The sequence below is a fragment of the Urocampus carinirostris genome, chromosome 2, assembly GCF_059441175.1.
Source record: "Urocampus carinirostris isolate Australia breed hairy pipefish chromosome 2, RoL_Ucar_1.0, whole genome shotgun sequence".
Lineage (NCBI taxonomy): Eukaryota > Metazoa > Chordata > Actinopteri > Syngnathiformes > Syngnathidae > Urocampus > Urocampus carinirostris.
Genome location: NC_142350.1, coordinates 4,674,785 through 4,691,867, shown reverse-complemented (window position 1 = coordinate 4,691,867; position 17,083 = coordinate 4,674,785). Strand labels below are relative to the sequence as shown.

The window sequence follows — 17,083 nt, the reverse complement described above, 5'->3', positions numbered from 1 at the left end:
CAATCAGGAGGCGAGGATGAGAGAGAGGGGCGGCACCTGTTGGCGGAGACGTTTCATTCACAAAAATGCGGCATCGGGGATTTGGCCACGCCCACTGCAGTTCCACGCTATTGTTGAGCTCCTTTTCATTTATATTTTTTCTAAATCTATGCTCACTAGTTTTAATGGATAACGCCCCCCGTTTCTTTGGGGTGAGGTGGGCGGAGGGGGGCGCCGGAGGTGTATAGGGTGCTGTCTACGGTGCTGAACACAGAATGACTCATGCCGACACCCGCAGCCACTCCATTAGGAAGACCGGATGCTTGTTTAAGTCACGATTTGAAGTATTTACCTAAAAAATGTTTCCAAGAGTAAGAATTATATTCTTCTAAATATTTTTCACTTGATGATGATAATTTCAACACGTTTTTCAACACAGAAAACAAGCGCCTTTGACGTTATGCAATACTTCATACAAAAATGGCGACCTCTGCTGTATTTAATTGGTAAGACATGTCACCAACCTAAATGAACAAATATTGTATAAATATGCATTTTTTTGTTAAAAAGATTTTATTTTCCTTTCTTAAGGTCACCAGAAGCGAAAAAAACCTCCCGGGAGGCTTCCCCGGTTTTACGGAGAGCGTGGGCTCGGCATCACGAGTGAGTTGGAGGGAAATACGACCAAATATGGACACTTCCTGATTTGAGGTGACGTCACGAAATCACATCCGCTCTATCGTTTTATAATAATTCATTTATTAGCGATCTAAATGCCCCCAACAGCTGTAGCTACATTTTTTTCCCCCAAGTTCATTATTCTAGAGAGTTCTTTTTCTTTGCATCTATTTTAGCGCTACAGCTAGTTTGTCTCTCATTCATCTAAATGTTAAAATAAATAAATAAGGGGAAAAAAATGGCAATTGGGCGATATTTGTTTTTTTTTATTGAAGCTTTATTTTTTGCCCTGTCAAAAATAATTAGAAAAAAAATAACTTCAAATTAGCAAAATAATTGTCCAATGGGTTTGCCAGTTACTAGTGTGTGAGTGTGCATGTGAATAGGTAAAATGTTAAATACATTGTAAAGTGCTTCAGGAGATCTTCAGTGACTTGAAAAGCACTACATAAAAGCAGTCTATTTACCATCTTACTATTTTAGAGATTTTTTATTTCGATTTTTTTTGCAGTCCATTAAATATCGTAAAATAATTTACTGAATAAACTAAATATAGTTTATCCCCTAACTACTAGAGTCGTAGGAGCATCATCTCCTGTGGTGTGTCTTGGGCAAGCACAGCCTAGTGGCACCCTTCCCTCTCCAGGCCAACATAAACAGAATATATTTTGGTTCCTAAACTACACTACAAAAATGTGCTAATTCTTAATACTATTTTCATGTTTTCTATGTTTATAGGTTGGTGTTTTCTTGTTTTTCTTGTTTAGTAAAAAAATACTTTAACTAGCAAAAATATCTAGATATAATCAAGATATATCAGTTTCTATCAGTTCAAGACATGTGTTTTGTAGATCCAAGAAATCTGCGTTAGGCTAGGAGCTATTGAGCTTACTCAATTTAGCTTAACTGTGGACTTATGCTAGCGCCATCTTTGAGGAGCTCATCTATTTCACTTTCCAGAAATCTCTTTAGAGCTACCTTGTTTTTCTACTCAGGTGCTTTAAGACATAGATGAGTTCTAGATCCCTTTTCCGTCCATCTTCAAAGCCCACAACTCCTTCTATTCTGTGCTAATCTATTTCGCTTTTCTGGATTTCTTTAGAGCTACCTTGGTTTTTGTACTTTGGCACTTTAAAACATAAAACGGTTCTAGAACCCCTTTGGTCTATCATTATAGCCTATACCCCCTTCTCTTATGTGCTCCTCTAGTTCCCTTTCTGGACTTCTCTAGAGCTATTTTGTCTTTCTACTCCTGGTACTTTAAGACAGTACAGTACTTGGTTCTAGATCCCTTTTTGTCATATATTTAGAGCCCACGACTCCTTCCATTCTAAAGTCATTTATTGAAAAAACTTACTCCTAGATTTCTTTAGGGCTACTTCATCTCCTACTTTGGTTATGTAGGACTTAGTTGTTTCTAGAGGTCTTTTATCACATATTTCTAGCCCACAGCTTATTCTATTCTGTGGTCATCTATTGTAAATGTATTTCAAGCTTTCTCTACCACTACTGTACATCTCCTTCTAAATAAATTTTAGATCTTTTTTCTTGCATCGTTATAGCCGATAGCTCCATCTATTACGTGCTCTTGATGTTTTCTAGAACTGCTATATTCCTTCCTATATGTGAGCTCTTTCAGACTTGGTTCGGAATAGATTTATTTTCTTTCACTTTATTGCCCATAGCTCATTTTATTCTGTGCTCATCCATTGCAAAAATTTCATTCTAGAATTTTGCAAAGCTTCTATATTTCTCCATTTGAGATTTTTAAAACCTAAATCGGCACTAGATCTGTTTTTCTCGCATCTTTTTAGTCCAGAGCTCACTTCTTCTCTGTGCATATCTATTGTAAAAGTGCCTTTCTATCATCCTCTGTAGCCGGGGTCTCAAACTCAATTGAGTTGGGGGCCGCTGAAGCTAGAATCCGGTTGATGTTGGGCCGGATTAGGTTTTCCACAAACACAGCGCTGATAAAAAATTCCGCTTTTCTTAAAGGTATAGTGTTTTATACTTTTCAACTAGATGTCGCTCTAATGTCTAGTGCAACCAAGAAAGAGTCCAAGGAAAATTACAAACTATAGAGACAGGAAGTGAGCAAAAAGCAGTCTTTTTCTACCAATTTTAAGACTTTCTCAAAGAAAGACCAAAAGAAGGGAAAAATATTTTTCAGAAGAAAAGAAAAATAGGGAAGAAGAAATAAGAAAATTAGGCAAAACAGGAAAATGGGAATTAAAAGAAAAAGTGGGGGGAAAGAAAGCAAAAAAGGAAAATGGAGGAAAGGAATTCACACACAAAAAATGCAATTTTACTGTCTTTTTTTCTTTGTAATTTATTTTCCTTATTTATTTTTCCTTTTTTCTCGAGTTTTAGTATTTGTGTTACAGTATTTGTTTTTCCCAAATTTCCCTTTTTTTCTTTTTGTGTTTTTTTTATTTTATTTTCTAATTTCTATTTTAACTTCGAGCGCTCTTCTTTGCAGTAATGTAACGAGGTGCGTTTTGGTCCCTTTAAACCTGTCTTCCTTTGTTGTACTTTTAGCACTTGTTTTTCTATTCCGTGCTCATTCATAAGAATGTCTTTCTAGAATTTTCTAGTGCTACTCTATCTCCCTACCAGATATCATTAGGACCTTAATTGGTTCTAGAGCCCTCTTTTTGCAAGCATCTTTACATAGCGCGTTCTATTCTGTGTTCATCAATTGTAAAAAAATGTATTCTAGATTTCTCTAGAGCTACTTTATCTTTTTTACTCAAGCTCAATAGGACTTAAATTGTATATAGACCCCTTTCTGTTGCATCCATATAGCTCACAGCTCCTTTGATTTTCTTCTTATCTATTGTAAAATTTCTGTCTATAATTCCCTAGAGATACTTTACCCCCCTACTTGAGATCCTTAGGATTTATGACCTGCTCCCTTCTTCCTAGCATCTTTACATAGCTCGTTCTATTCTGTACTCGTCAATTGTAAAAAAATGTCTATCTAGAATTCTCTAGAGCTACTGTACCTCACTTCTTGAGATCTTTAGGACCTGGATTGGTCCTTGATCCCTCTTTTTTTCGAGCATCTTTACATAGCTCTTTCTATCCTGTGTTCATAGATCTAAAAAATGTCTTCTAAATTTCTATAGAGCTACTTTATATCTCTACCCATGCTGAATAGGACTTAAATTGGTTCTGGATCTATTTTTCTTGTACCTTTATAGCTCACATCTCCTTCCATTCTCTGCTCATGTATTGTAAAATTTCTCTCTAGAATTCTCTAGAGCTCATTTACCTCTCAACCAGTCTCATTAGGACCTAGATCTCCTTTTCTTGCATCTTTTTCAGCCTCCAGCTTGCTTTCCTCCATTTTAATTGTGGATTGTGGATATAGTAGCAATTGTATCTCTATCCTTTACACTTCATTTCCTTCTTTCTATTTTTTCATGACTGGATTGACCTCTCTAGATTTTTCCGTCCTTCAACGTGCAGGTGTAGTCCAGGTGACGTGAGGTGGGTCCTGTTGTGGTTGCCCAGAAACAAAAGTTTAGATCACATTACACACACACACACACACACAGACACACACACTATTGTTTCCTCTTGCTGCCATTGTCGAGTTGCTCTTCAGCTCTCAACCTCCCGGAGAATATTCCTGGATTCCTTTTCCGGATTTATTCTTTTTTTTTTCTGGTTCCGATCCGGAATGCACAATCTCCCCGTGAAGATGCTTTCCTGCGGGCTGTTCCTGCTGCTGACGGCGGCCCAGGCTCACTCCCAAGCCGGCGAGTTCTTCTTTTCCCGACTTGACAGATTTCCCTGTCGATCAAAAGTCATTTGATTGACTTGACGGCTCGTCTGCTTCTTTTTAAGATTGTGCTCAAGCCGAGTCATGTGACCTCTGCGTGGGCGACTCCATGCTCAACCTGACCGGCTGTGTTTGGAGGTTGTGTCCTGACGGTAAAGACAAACAAACCAAGGGAAAGAAAACAAGAAACAAAACAAAAAACGAAAATATAGCCATGGTTTTTCTCTTTCTCTTTCCCGTTTTCTTCACTCTCTCTTTTGATTTCTCTTTTCTCTCTCTATCTCTTACATCTTTTGCTCTCTCACGCTCTACATTTTATGTATTTCTTTTCTCTTTCTCGGCCTCTTTTTATTTTATGTTTCTCGTCCCTCTTACCATTTATCTCTCTTTGTCCCGCTCTGTGTCTCTCTTTCTCTTTCTATTTGTCTCTCTGTCTATGTCTCTATTTCTTTTATCGTTGTCTCTCTTTTGCTCTATCTGTTTTTTCTCTCTTTTTCTCTCTTTCTTTGTCCCTTTTTTCTTTTCATTGTCTGTTTTTTCTTCTTCTGTCCTTTTCTCCTCTCTTTTTCATTCTATTTTTAACTCTCTTTCTCTTTTGAATTTCTCTTTCTTTCTCTTTTACCTCTCTCCCTCTCTCCCACTCTTTCGATCTCTCTCTGTTTCTCTATCTCTTTCTTTTTATCTTCCTCTCTGTCCTGTCCTCATCTCTCTATCTCTCAATCTCTTTCTCTCTCTCTCTCTCTGTCTCCATTCCTTCTCTCCCTCCTTTATTCTCTCTCTTTCTTGCTTTATCTGTTTTTTTCTCTCGTTTTTCTCTCTCATTGTCTATTCTCACTTCTTTTTCTTATTCTCACTTTATTTCTTACTTCCTCTCTCATTTTATTTCTCTTTCCTTCTCTCTCTCTACTTTCTCTCTATCTAGCTCTTATTATCCTTCTCTCTTTTCTCTCTTTCTATATTTTTTACTCTCTATTTTTTCTATCTTTCCCTCTTTTTATTTTGCAATCCCTCCCTATATTCTCTATTCCTTCTCTCTTCCCCCCTTTTTGTCAGTTTTTCTCTCTTTCTCTGTTTTTTTCTCTCTTTCTCTATGTTTTTGTCTCTTGTTCTATCCCTTTTAAATAAATAAATAAATAAATAAAGAACAGAAATTCGAGCTGCAGTAACGTGAGCTTTTTTTGCGCCTGAATTATTTATGCGCTAAAGTCGTTTTTGTGACGCTCAGGTAACGACACGGGGTCGTGCGTGACGGACGAAGGCAACGTGGCCGACAGTTCTAGGAACTGCAGCTGGACCAGAGTGTCAGAGCTCTGTACTGGTGAGTTGCCGCCACCGGAAGGCGCAGTCAGGAGAGTTGCTAGTAGAGGTGAGATTGAACCAAAAAAAAATCCAGCCTGCCCCCCGCCCCTGGGTATTAAAGCCTGAACCAGCCTCAGCCAGACCAAGTAAATCGATTCGTAGGACTGAACCTAGAGCAAACCCGAATTTTCACTTTTTATTTGTGAGGACTCAGGTGGAGGAAAGGTGTATCTGGCCTAACCAAGAGACCTTGTTTTGGCTGTACACCGCTAAATAATCCTTTCTATGGAAGCTCATTAAACAATCTATGTTTACTGTTGAGGCATGCCAAAAATCCACAGAGCAAACTTTAAACAACTAAAAGCTCTATCAAAACACTAAAAGCAATTTGATTGGGTAAGTGGTAGGGGTGGGCGGAGCTGTGCACACACAGCACACTCCTCTCTCACACATGCTCCCACTGCACTGAAAGAAAATACATCCATTAACTTTCCGTTTGCAGTTTTTTGTGACATATTTACAAATGAACTTTGCTTGCACCTCTTTTTGAAACCATTATTTACAATAAAGTGAAAGTCATAATGAGCCTCTACAATCTTAAGTAACTTTTGGAAGGAGACAAGTTTAAAGTGTTTTTTTGTTGATATAGGTGACAGGCTCATGCATTATTCTTATTTCATACATTTGATCAAATAGTCTCACGTCACACAGTGAAATAAAAAGCGCTGAAGAATTAGCTTTTGTCTGGAGAGCATGTTTAGCAATTTTGCTGAATTTTGTCTTAAAATAAATAGGACGGCTTTCTAAAAAAAATCTAACTACAAAAAGGTTCCCGACCCCCTGGCCCAAGATCTTACCTCCGGTTGCTCGTATAGCGATAAAGAAGCCAGCAACAAGAACAGCTTATGAACATCACTACTGATCACAAAGTTGCTGATGTATTGGATGAGTTACTAGCGCCCAGGATGACTTTTTTGACGTAATGAAAAGTTAGCAGAGATCAAAGCAATAGTTTACAAGTCGCTGCCACCACCAGAGAGTGCAGTCAAGGGACTTACTATTATAGCAATACAGACACAAGCAGTAAGGATCACTTATTAATGTATTTAATAACTAGACAATTCCCTCTGTGGGAGTTGGGGCCAGATCTGGCAAAGGTTAAAATGTAATCGTTAACATAAAGTTGTTAGCATGTAACTGTAAGCATGTAGTTAGCAAAAAGGAGATGCCTTCAGGGACTGTAAAACAAATCAAATCTATAGTAATAGCATAGTAATAACATTGTTGTTACACTGTGTAATAACATTTTGAAAGGGTCACCATGGTACCCAAAGAAGTTTCCAGGGGTGACCCAAGCGGGTCACTGTCCCACATGAAATTTAACCATGGGCAAATGGAGGATGCTAACGAGTGGATGACTTGTTAGTATGCATGCGCTAGCATGACTCGTTAGGATGATTCGTTAGCATGTAGCCGTTGGCACACGATTCACGATCAGTCATGAATTTTTGGTAAACAGTATATATCTTTGGGCTACTCTCCAAGCTTTTGGGAGGAGAAGGAAGCCAAACTTTGGCAGAAGAAGATAGATGGATACAATAATAATTTGGAAGAAAGTAAAAGTTGCTAATAACAGCACTTAACACAGGGGTCTCAAATACAATTGACTTAAGGGCTGGCGAACCTAGGGTCTGGTTGAGGCAGGGCCCAAATAGGGGAAAACTTTGCTTGAAAAAAATAAATTCATTGTTTAGAAAAAATTCTGCACAAAATAGGATCTAAAAATGAAAAATATCAAAAACATTATGTGGAAATAAATCAATGAGTAGTAAATTATTTGCGTGGGCACTTACGTTAATGGCACAGTGTTGCTTTATTGTGCCGTGCAACCGAAAACGAAGACAAACTACAGACACTTGAAGTGACCAAACACCAACATTTAAAAAAAAAATGCAGAGCCTTTTGCAAAAAAGATAAAAAAAGAAATAAAATAGACAAAGGGAGGAAAAAAGAAAACAAAAAAGATGAAAAAATAAAACAAGATAAAAGACAATGAAAAATAAAAAAGAAAAGAAAAATATATTTTTTTTTAAAAGATGGCCGACAACGACATCAGCTCCATCTAAGTGAGGCTAATATTTAGTCAAATAATGGCAAATGTATCCACCTTATGAGTGTTTTGAAACGTGGACGTCATAATTCATATAGTTTTACTTCTGTTTTAAATCGCTCTTTGTTTTTTTTTTTGAATAAATTCTATTTTTTACACCAAGAGGCATTTATATGTACACACTGTCCTTTTAGACCAAAGGTGTCAAAGAGAAGTGCAGAAGTGCAAGAGAAAAATGAGCTGCAGTTTTGAAAATGTCCACTTGGTGCCACCCAAGCCAGGAACCACTTGCAAAGCTACTGGAGCTCTCTCGCTGTTTATCCTTTTATCTCTTGACTTTTCTCTCTCCCTCTCTCCAGCTGGCTGGATCGGGCCCACCAATGATTTCAATGCAAGACAATGCTGAGAGAAGCGCAAGAGAAAAACGAACTACAGTTTTAAATATGTCCGTCTAACTCTTTCTTTTTCTCTCGCTCTCTCTGTCTCTCTCCCTCTCTCTCTTTCTTGTCCTTTATCTTTCTTTCCTCTTTACTCTTTCCTCTTTATCTTTCTCTCTATCTCTTAATCTTCCCAATTAGCTGTCTTTTTTTTCTTTCTTTTACTTTTTCTTTCTCTCTTTTGCTTTGTCGCTCTCTCTCGCTCTCTATCATTCTTTCTCTCTTTGTTTTCTGTTTCTTTTTACTTGTTTCTTTTTTTCCCCTCCCTCCTTTTTTTTCCAACTTTCTTTTATGTATTCTTTCTTTTTCTTTCTCTCTCTCCCCCTCTTTATTTTTCTCTCTTGTCGTTCTCTCAAATATAGTAGCCTGGCTACGGCAAGAACGTTTTTTTTGTAGCACGTGGCCCCCGAGCTAAAATGAGTTTGACACCTCTGCTTTAGTGATATCTTTGGTAGCCTCTGTGAAGACCCAATGATTCTCAAAGCCTTTTAGCGTCTTCTGCTGATTGAAGGTAGAATGCGAGATAGTAGCGAACAAACACTGAGGAATACATCATGGCGGCGCCCTGTTCGGCTGCGGCTGCATCGGCTTGCAACGTTTTTTTTACACGTCGGCCATAAGATCCAGTCTTCGACTCAGTTTTGATGGCGCACAAAGTCGGCTCGAACTGCAGATTAAGATACGATCGCAGTTTTTTTTGCTGGATATGCGATCATCCAGACATCAAGCGCTCGGTGTTTATTAGCCACGGACTGCTATGTCAACAAGACCCAGCGGCCTACAAAGCAGCGAAGCAGAGTGGCAAGACAGCGGCGTGACCGCCGAACGAGGACATCAAGCGCTCGGTGCTACGACCACTCGACATCAAGCGCTCGGTGCTACGACCACTCGGGAGTGTTTATTAGCCACGGACTGCTATGTCAACAAGACCCAGCGGCCTACAAAGCAGCGAAGCAGAGTGGCAAGACAGCGGCGTGACGAGGAAGCGGGCCGGGCTAACAGCTAGGCTAAAGGCTAACCCCTCTAACATCCATTTTGCTCTCCAACGTTCGCTCTCTGGACCATAAACTGGACCATTTAACAACTGGAAGTGGCATCGAACCGCGAGATGACGAACTGCTGCGCTAAAATTCTGACGAAGACATGGTTAATCTTATCTATCCCGGCTGACGTTCAAAGAACCTGTGCGGGTCAGATGTATCGACATTTCGTTCTGTATACACGTGTACACGAATGACAATAAAGTAAATCTGAATCTGAATCTGAATTTACTGAATTTTAATAAAAAAATATTAAGTAAAAAGTAAAAATTAAAACAGGAGGGTGGGGGGTCATTAGTGTTAATAAAAGTGCCTAAATGCAACATGTTTTCAATTTTCTTTCAGTGGTGGAGACGACAGCGGAAGGAGGCAGTGACTCAGGTAAAGGTGCCCCCCCTCCCCTTTTTTTCCCCTTTTTGAACCCGGCTTTGTGTTTTTTTCGCGCAGGCGCAAATGGTGCAGTCCGTCCTCAACTGTCCCCGGCCCGCTTCAACCTGTCCAGTTTCATGGGCGGCGTTGTTCTGGTCCTGGTTCTGCAGGCCGTCGGCGTGCTCGCTATGCGCTTCCTTAAGTCCAAGGAACAGAGCAACTACGACCCCATGTGAGATTCTGCAACAAAAAACAATATTTACTTATCAAAAAACAACCAGGTCTTCTTTCTAGGTATATCACTAACTATGTTGACTATTTACTAGTTTTTGAAATAATTTATTTTGTATAGATAGGTGCCATTTCTGGCAAAAAAATCCCGACTCCCCACGTTACATTATTGAACAAAAACAGGGGAAAAAACCTAATTGCCATGTCTTTTTCTATGCATTGCACAAATGAAATGGACTAATTACTATTATTTAATGATTTATTTTGAGATAAATAAATGCAAATAGGGCAGCACGGCGGCACAGTGGTTAGCGGGTGTGCGGCACAGTTCTAAGGTCTTGGGAACCTCCTGTGTGGGTTCAAATCCAGCTACCGGACTTCCTGTGCGGAGTTGGTATGTTCTCCCTGTGCTTGCGTGGGTTTCCTCCTGGCACTGCGGTTTCCTCCCACATTCCAAAGACATGCATTTCAGGTGGATTGGCCGGTCCAAATTGTCCCTAGGTGTGAATGAGCAAGTTGTCTGTCCCTGTGTGCCCTGCGATTGGCTGGCGACCAGTTCAGGGTGTCCCCTGGCCACTGCCCGATAATTGCTGGGATGGGCTCCAGCACCCCCGCGACCCTACTGAGGATAAGCGGTGTAGTTAATGAGATGAGATGCAAATAGTTGAAGAAATGCACTATTCTCCTTATTTTCACGAACATTTTTTTGGTGGGTAAAAATAACTATAATATTTAATCATATCCGAACTCTTTTGAGCTAATTATATACAATTACTAGTAATATCTATTTTTTTAAAGAATTATTCCAAAGGTCCATTGATGCAAATCGTTGTACCATGCTCAACTCCCTCTTTTTAAAGGAAAAATAAATACATAAAACGACCTGTAATATTTAATGTTATTTAAAAAAATGGAGATAAGTATATGCAAATAATAGTCATATTTATAATTTTTTTAAAGAATTATTCTGAGATAAACAGATGCAAATAGTAACATCAATGCATTACTGTATTTCCCTATTCTAAAAAAAGTTTCTAATTCTAAAACTTAAATTATTAAAATAATTACTTTGAAATAAATACATATAAATAACCGAGTAAATGCCGTATTCTTCTATTTCCTATACAAAATAGAAGCTACTTTACTTAAAATGTCATTGACGATAAAACTTATGATACATTGAGAGAAATAAATGTATTTTTTTTGAATGATTTACATTACATATCTTACTGAAACATCATATTATTTATTGAAGCAAACACATCACCATTTACTGTTATTCAAGTCACTATTTGGAGATAAATACATAAGAATAATTGCGTGAATGCACTATTACCCTTTTTTTACAAACACAAATTTATTTCACAAAAAATGAAATGATGTTAAAGCAATTAATGACAAGAAATAAATTTTTAACAATATATAGTATTTCATTACGTTTTAAAATGTTTAATAACAATTAATATTTCATGATAGTATCATTTCAAATTATGTTCCTCTTGGTTAAACAAATCCAAACGCTTTTCTGGTGAACAATTAATAAATTATTTACATTAATTTGAGAGGAATTAAATTATTACTTGGAGTGGGATACCTTTTAACACAATTATTTTTTATATTATTTGTTACACTAAATACATTGCGCGTAATCTCATCTCTCATCTAATTAGCTGCACAGCTTATCCTCAGTAGGGTCGTGAGGGTGCTGGAGCCCATCCCAGCAATCATCGGGCAGTGGGCAGGGGACACCCTGAACGGTTGCCAGCCAATCGCGGGGCACACAGGGACAGACAAATAGCTCGCTCATTCACACCTAGGGACAATTTGGACCGGCCAATCCACCTGACATGCATGTCTTTGGAATGTGGGAGGAAACCGGAGTGCCCGGAGGAAACCCACGCAAGCACGTGGAGGACATACAAACTCCGCACAGGAAGTCCGGTAGCTGGATTTGAACCCTCACAGGAGGTTCCCAAGACCTTAGAACTGTGCCGCACACGCGCTACCACTGCCCCGCCGTGCTGCCCTTCATTGCGTGTAATATATTTTTTTAATAGTTGTTATATTTCCAATTATTTTCTCTACAGTACCTCGTTTAACTTTAAGATTAATTTATGCAAGAATAATTGTATTTAAAAGAATCCAAATAAAAACAAATACAAATTATTGATGACGAATAAAAAAATACAAACAATAAAATGTGAAACAGGGGCCTCTGGCGGCAGAAAATAGAAAATAATAGAAAAGAATATAATTTATTCTCGTGTTAAATTCACAACAAAAAATAAAAAGTGCAATCCAGATGGTACAGTAAAATAGATATAAGATATATCACAATTTAAAATAATAAGTCAAGGCTAATAGTATAAAAATAATATTAAATAAAAAATAACAAAGAACGGAATAATCTCTTGTCATTGTAAACATTCCGTTTTTATATCTGGAATTATTTTGTCTACAATAAGTCCTTTGACTCATTTATTTTTGATATGAATCAATAGAAACGCAATGCAGTATATTTGAATAAACACAAATGATAGGGAGAGAAATTAAACAAAACAAAAATCTTAAAAGGTAGAGTGTGCAATATTTGACCACTGGATGTTTCTGTATGGTGCTGTGCGATCATAAACAAGTGCTAGAAAGCAAAAGGAAGAATACAAACTATGAAAACTTCAAGTGACCAAAACACATTACTTTCCCTCACTTTTTTATCAAGCCTTCCGCAAAACAAGGGTAAAAAAGGAAAAGAAAAAAGGGGAAAAAGATAAAACAAAGACAGAAAAGAGAGAAAATATTAATAAAACTAGGGGATATAAAAGAAGAAAGGACAGAAAAGGAAAAAAGAAAAAAGCAAGAAAAATACAACATGCAAATAAAACTAAAAAAAGGGAAAAGGAAATAGAAAAGGTGACAGAAAAGAAAAGGACAAAGGAAAAGAGGAGGGCATAAAAAATTATCAGAGAAAGGAAAAGAAGAGGAGACATTAAAAAGAAAATAGAAAAAAAAGAAAATAGAATTAAGAGAAAAAAATATTCAGGGCAGCACAGCAGCGCTGAATCGAACCTTCCTGTGTGGAGTTTGCATGTTCTCCCCGTGCTGGCGTGGGTTTCCTCCGGGCACTCCGGTTTCCTCCCACATTCCAAAAAACATGCATGTCAGGTTAATTGGCTGGTCCAAATTGTCCCTAAGTGTGAATGAGCTGCGAAATTGTCTGTCCCTGTTTGCCCTGCGACTGGCTGGCAACCAGTTCAGGGTGTCCCCTGCCCACTGCCCGAAGATAGCTGGGAGGGGCTCAAGCACCCCCGCTAACCTACTGAGAATAAGCGGATAATGAATGGATGATGGAAAAATAATCATAAAATGAAAGAGAAAAAATACTTGAAATGAGCCTAAATTATCTTACATACATTTACATTTTTTACTGTCTTCGATGCTAATCTAAGTATTTAAAAAAATACATGTTTACATTATTGTTCATAAATCTCCTTTTTTTCCCAAAAATAGTGCAGTGTCTCTTTAAAGGAAGAGTGTGTAATCTTTAATGCCTCCTAATGGGACAAAAACATTTCATTCAGTAAAAGAAAACAAAAATTTGAATGGTCTGCAAAAAGTACCTAAACTATCCTACCCATGTTAATTTTTTGTAAAAAAAAAAATCATACGTTGAGAATTTTTTATTTCTTTTACGTAGTGGAATGCCTACCCGAGGTCGCTGCCTTCATTTTCTGTCAACTTGCTGCTACGTTGTGCTCTGTGGCAACAGTTTATGTTCCTATGCGACAAGACAGTGCAATTTAGTGTTTAGATATTATTGACAAAGTGAAAAAATGCAGGATGTGAAACAGCGGCGTTTAGTGGCAGAACAGGGTTAGTGCATTTTGCAGAAAAAGCACTTCCTGCAATATTGTCCTATATCTTTACGTTAATTTGTTTTAGTGGGACTAATTCCACGAAAGAAATTCTGCTATCCCAACCACAGAGTATTAGAAAATACTTTCAGGGTGGTCACAAATCTAGATGATGGGTGATGATGACGTCATACTATACGTGCTTGTGCGTGCAGAGAGCAACCTCAGTGAGGTGACCGAGGACGAAAGCAAGAGTGACTCATGGCCTGGTGACGACAAGACGACACAGAGTTTATTTCATTGAATTTTTTGACAATCGGCCACCATTGATAACCTCAAAAGCCCCAGAGGAAGGACTGCGAGCAAGTAATAAATTTGCTCTTTTCATTTTTTGCCTTTAGAACTCTAGTTCTATTTTTGTGTCTCACTGTGCTTGGATTTGCAGTTTATTTTTTCTTGCACATCCAAAAGTCACCTTTGTGCTAATAATGAAGATTTAATCAGTTTGTTCATGTGTGTGTGTGTTGTCACTGAATTCAAATCTACTTGTGGTAAATTCCATCTGCTTCTTGGTGTTTTTTTATACATTATTTATCTCAAGTCGAGTCAAGACATGTTAATTGATAAAGTCCTTCATCACAAAAAGTCTCAAAGGGCTGCACACACTACAGACTAGTATTACGCCATCCACTGATCTAAAACCTACATGAGGGCAAGGAGAAAGTCAAAAACCTGCATGAGTAAATTAAACCTTGAAAAGAAATCTCCAAGTTGAAGAGTGTTCTCCATCTAGGGTCTGGTGCTGTGGAATGCTCTGCCCTCTGAGATTCGTTTAAATGTTTAAATCTAGGCTTAAAACACACTTATATTTTATAGCTTATGAATGACCTATATAAAAGCATTGAACGCACCAGGACGAGTGACGAATCAACCAGGAAATAATACTATGTAAAACAAATATATATTATGTCCATTGGGACTGTTACTGTTTCATGTGGGGGAGCAAACCCCTTCCTCTAAAAAACGGCCTGGAGAGGGATGGGCGCCACCGGGCTGTACTTGCCCTAGACACATCACAGCAATGGAGCCCCTAACACCCTCGCACAGTAGTTTCCAAAATCAACCTGGGCCTGGACTCCGAGTGAGTCATTCAAAAAGCTCCTGAATATCCAACCTCAACTTTCTGTCACGGTTGCCATGGCACCCAATTGGCCCCCCGCCGTGTGGCACCAGCTTCTGTCATAGTTGCCAGGGCGCCCAATTGGCCCCGCCCATGGACACCAACTGAAACTAGTCGACAGATTGCTCCCTGTCACTACTTAAACGCTGTCCTGTGAGTCGCCTTTTGTCGGAGCGTCTGCGAAACTCTGTTTTGACACGTCAAGCCCTGAGAATCTCATTTTTTTCCTGTGTTTTTGCTCCTGTTTTGCTTTCGCCACGATTTGTTTGATTTTGACCACTTCTGCGTTCCGAGTAATCTACTCCCCGCGACCAACGATCTCCAGATCGAGTGTGCGCTCCTTTCTCTTCTCCCCAATAAACTGTGAGTAACATTACCCAAGTGGGTTCTGCTTCCTGTTCTGGTCCTGAGACTTTCACCAATAATGTATACAACTACCATTCTGGAACCAATACATACTCAATTTTAGCGGCTCATTCGCTCATCCTTTTTACTTTTGCACATTAAAACAAAACGTGGTTCAACACTGGAAAGGGCCAAGCTCATATCATGATTAGCTTCCAGATTATTTTATTTTTTTGTCCTCACATCAAATTGAGTTAAAAAACCCACATCACACTTGTACTTTGTGACAAAGGAAACATAGTATTCCCTGGCTATTTGGGCAAGTTTTTGGAACAGTTCAACCACTCGCACCAAAAGGTGCTCTTTGATTTGTTCTCAAACTGTTGACAGATGGCTTCTGAATGACAGAGTTCGCTGAGTTCTTTCTTTCTCTCTGTCGTTGTCTTTGTGCACCCCAAAACGATGCATGCAGGATGAACCATGTTTAAAGCAAAGTCCACTCCTGCCTCTTGTGCCACACATGTTCTCTCTCCTTTCTCTCTCTGCTAAACTACGGGGACTGTAGGGCTGAGGAATGGCTCTGCCTGAATCACTCATTTGGTCTTAAAATAGGATAGATAGGGTGTAATACAGCGAGGCAGAAGAAAAAAAAACGTTTTTGTTCTTTTTTTCAGATTAAAAACAAATATTAGACTGTCTCAGGCATCGTGTCGCAGACCCGCTGGAAATATATTTTTAAGGGATCCACTAACTATGAATCGTTTCTACGTTGGGTGTTTAAGAGTAGAATATTGTCCATTGAGGCGCTTGGTTATTGTGCTTCGCACTTACCCATTCACACACTCACTCACACACCAATAGGGGCCATGCAGCCATGCAAGGCCCCGATTTGCTTATTGGGGGCATATAACACGGAGGAGCCGGGACTCGAACCTGCGACCTGTTGATCCCAAGACGAGCGCTCTTCCTCCTGAGCCCTAAAGCTTTAAATTTGAGTAAAAGCAACTTTAGAGCAGTAACTTTGAAAGGAGTATGAATATTACCAAAAGATGATTTATTTAAAAACAAATCAGGAAGTTACTTTTGGCTTATACACCTGGGCTAATGCAGTGGTTCTAAAATAGCGGGGCGGGCCCAACTTGGGGAGCGTGAGACTCCATCAAGGGGGCGGGAGAACGTTTGACTTCGGGAACTTGTTTTTTGACAGAACACAATTGAGAAGTGCTGGGCTAATTGAAGACCACAGTTTTGACTAATTGTCAATAGTAGAGAGGGAACCTGTCGCGACCGGTGCAAACAGTGGACCCAAGTGTGGACCGTTTCACACAATGCTTTAAGGGATTGGGGAAGTCAGGGCGAGAGGAAAAAGACAGCAATCTGGTGCTCGCTGGGCAGGAGGAGCGGGAAGCCCTTGCGAACGAAGTGTGGTCCGAGATCGGAACAAGTCTAGCAGCCGGGACAAGAGACGGAGCGTTGTCGGAGATCGGAACAAGTCGGGCAGCTGGGACGGGAGACAGGGAACGTGGTCGGAGATCGGAACAAGTCGAGTAGCCAGGACCAACGGGAAGCCAGGGATCGGGGATCGATACAGGAAACAGAATCAGGCAGGATACGGGTAGCCGGGACAGGAGAACAGAGCTTGTCTCTGGGATCGATACAGTAACCAGAATCTGTATACGAGTGGCTGGGACAGGAGAACGGAGCTTGGATCGGGGATCAATACAGGAAACAGGTTGCGATCAAAACGGGAGCCAGAGTCAATTGTGCTTGCCTTGCA

General features: G+C 39.3%; 1 protein-coding gene across 3 annotated transcripts; it reads left to right on the top strand.

Moving 5' to 3' along the window:
* The first annotated feature begins 102 nt into the window (after positions 1–102).
* Positions 103–14,296, top strand: cd164l2 (CD164 sialomucin-like 2). Of its 3 annotated transcripts, XM_088328482.1 has the most exons (7): positions 103–350; positions 419–485; positions 571–642; positions 5,670–5,762; positions 9,676–9,711; positions 9,778–9,931; positions 13,997–14,296. In XM_088328482.1, exons 1-7 carry the CDS (start codon positions 339–341, stop codon positions 14,010–14,012), a joined length of 450 nt encoding a protein of 149 aa, XP_088184608.1. In that variant the 5' UTR covers positions 103–338; the 3' UTR covers positions 14,013–14,296. The 3 variants fall into 3 exon arrangements, with proteins under 3 accessions (XP_088184608.1, XP_088184607.1, XP_088184609.1); XM_088328481.1 differs by having other exon boundaries at positions 9,676–9,931; XM_088328483.1 differs by lacking the exons at positions 103–350; positions 419–485; positions 571–642 and adding an exon at positions 2,850–4,596 and having other exon boundaries at positions 9,676–9,931.
* Positions 14,297–17,083: the final 2,787 nt, after the last annotated feature.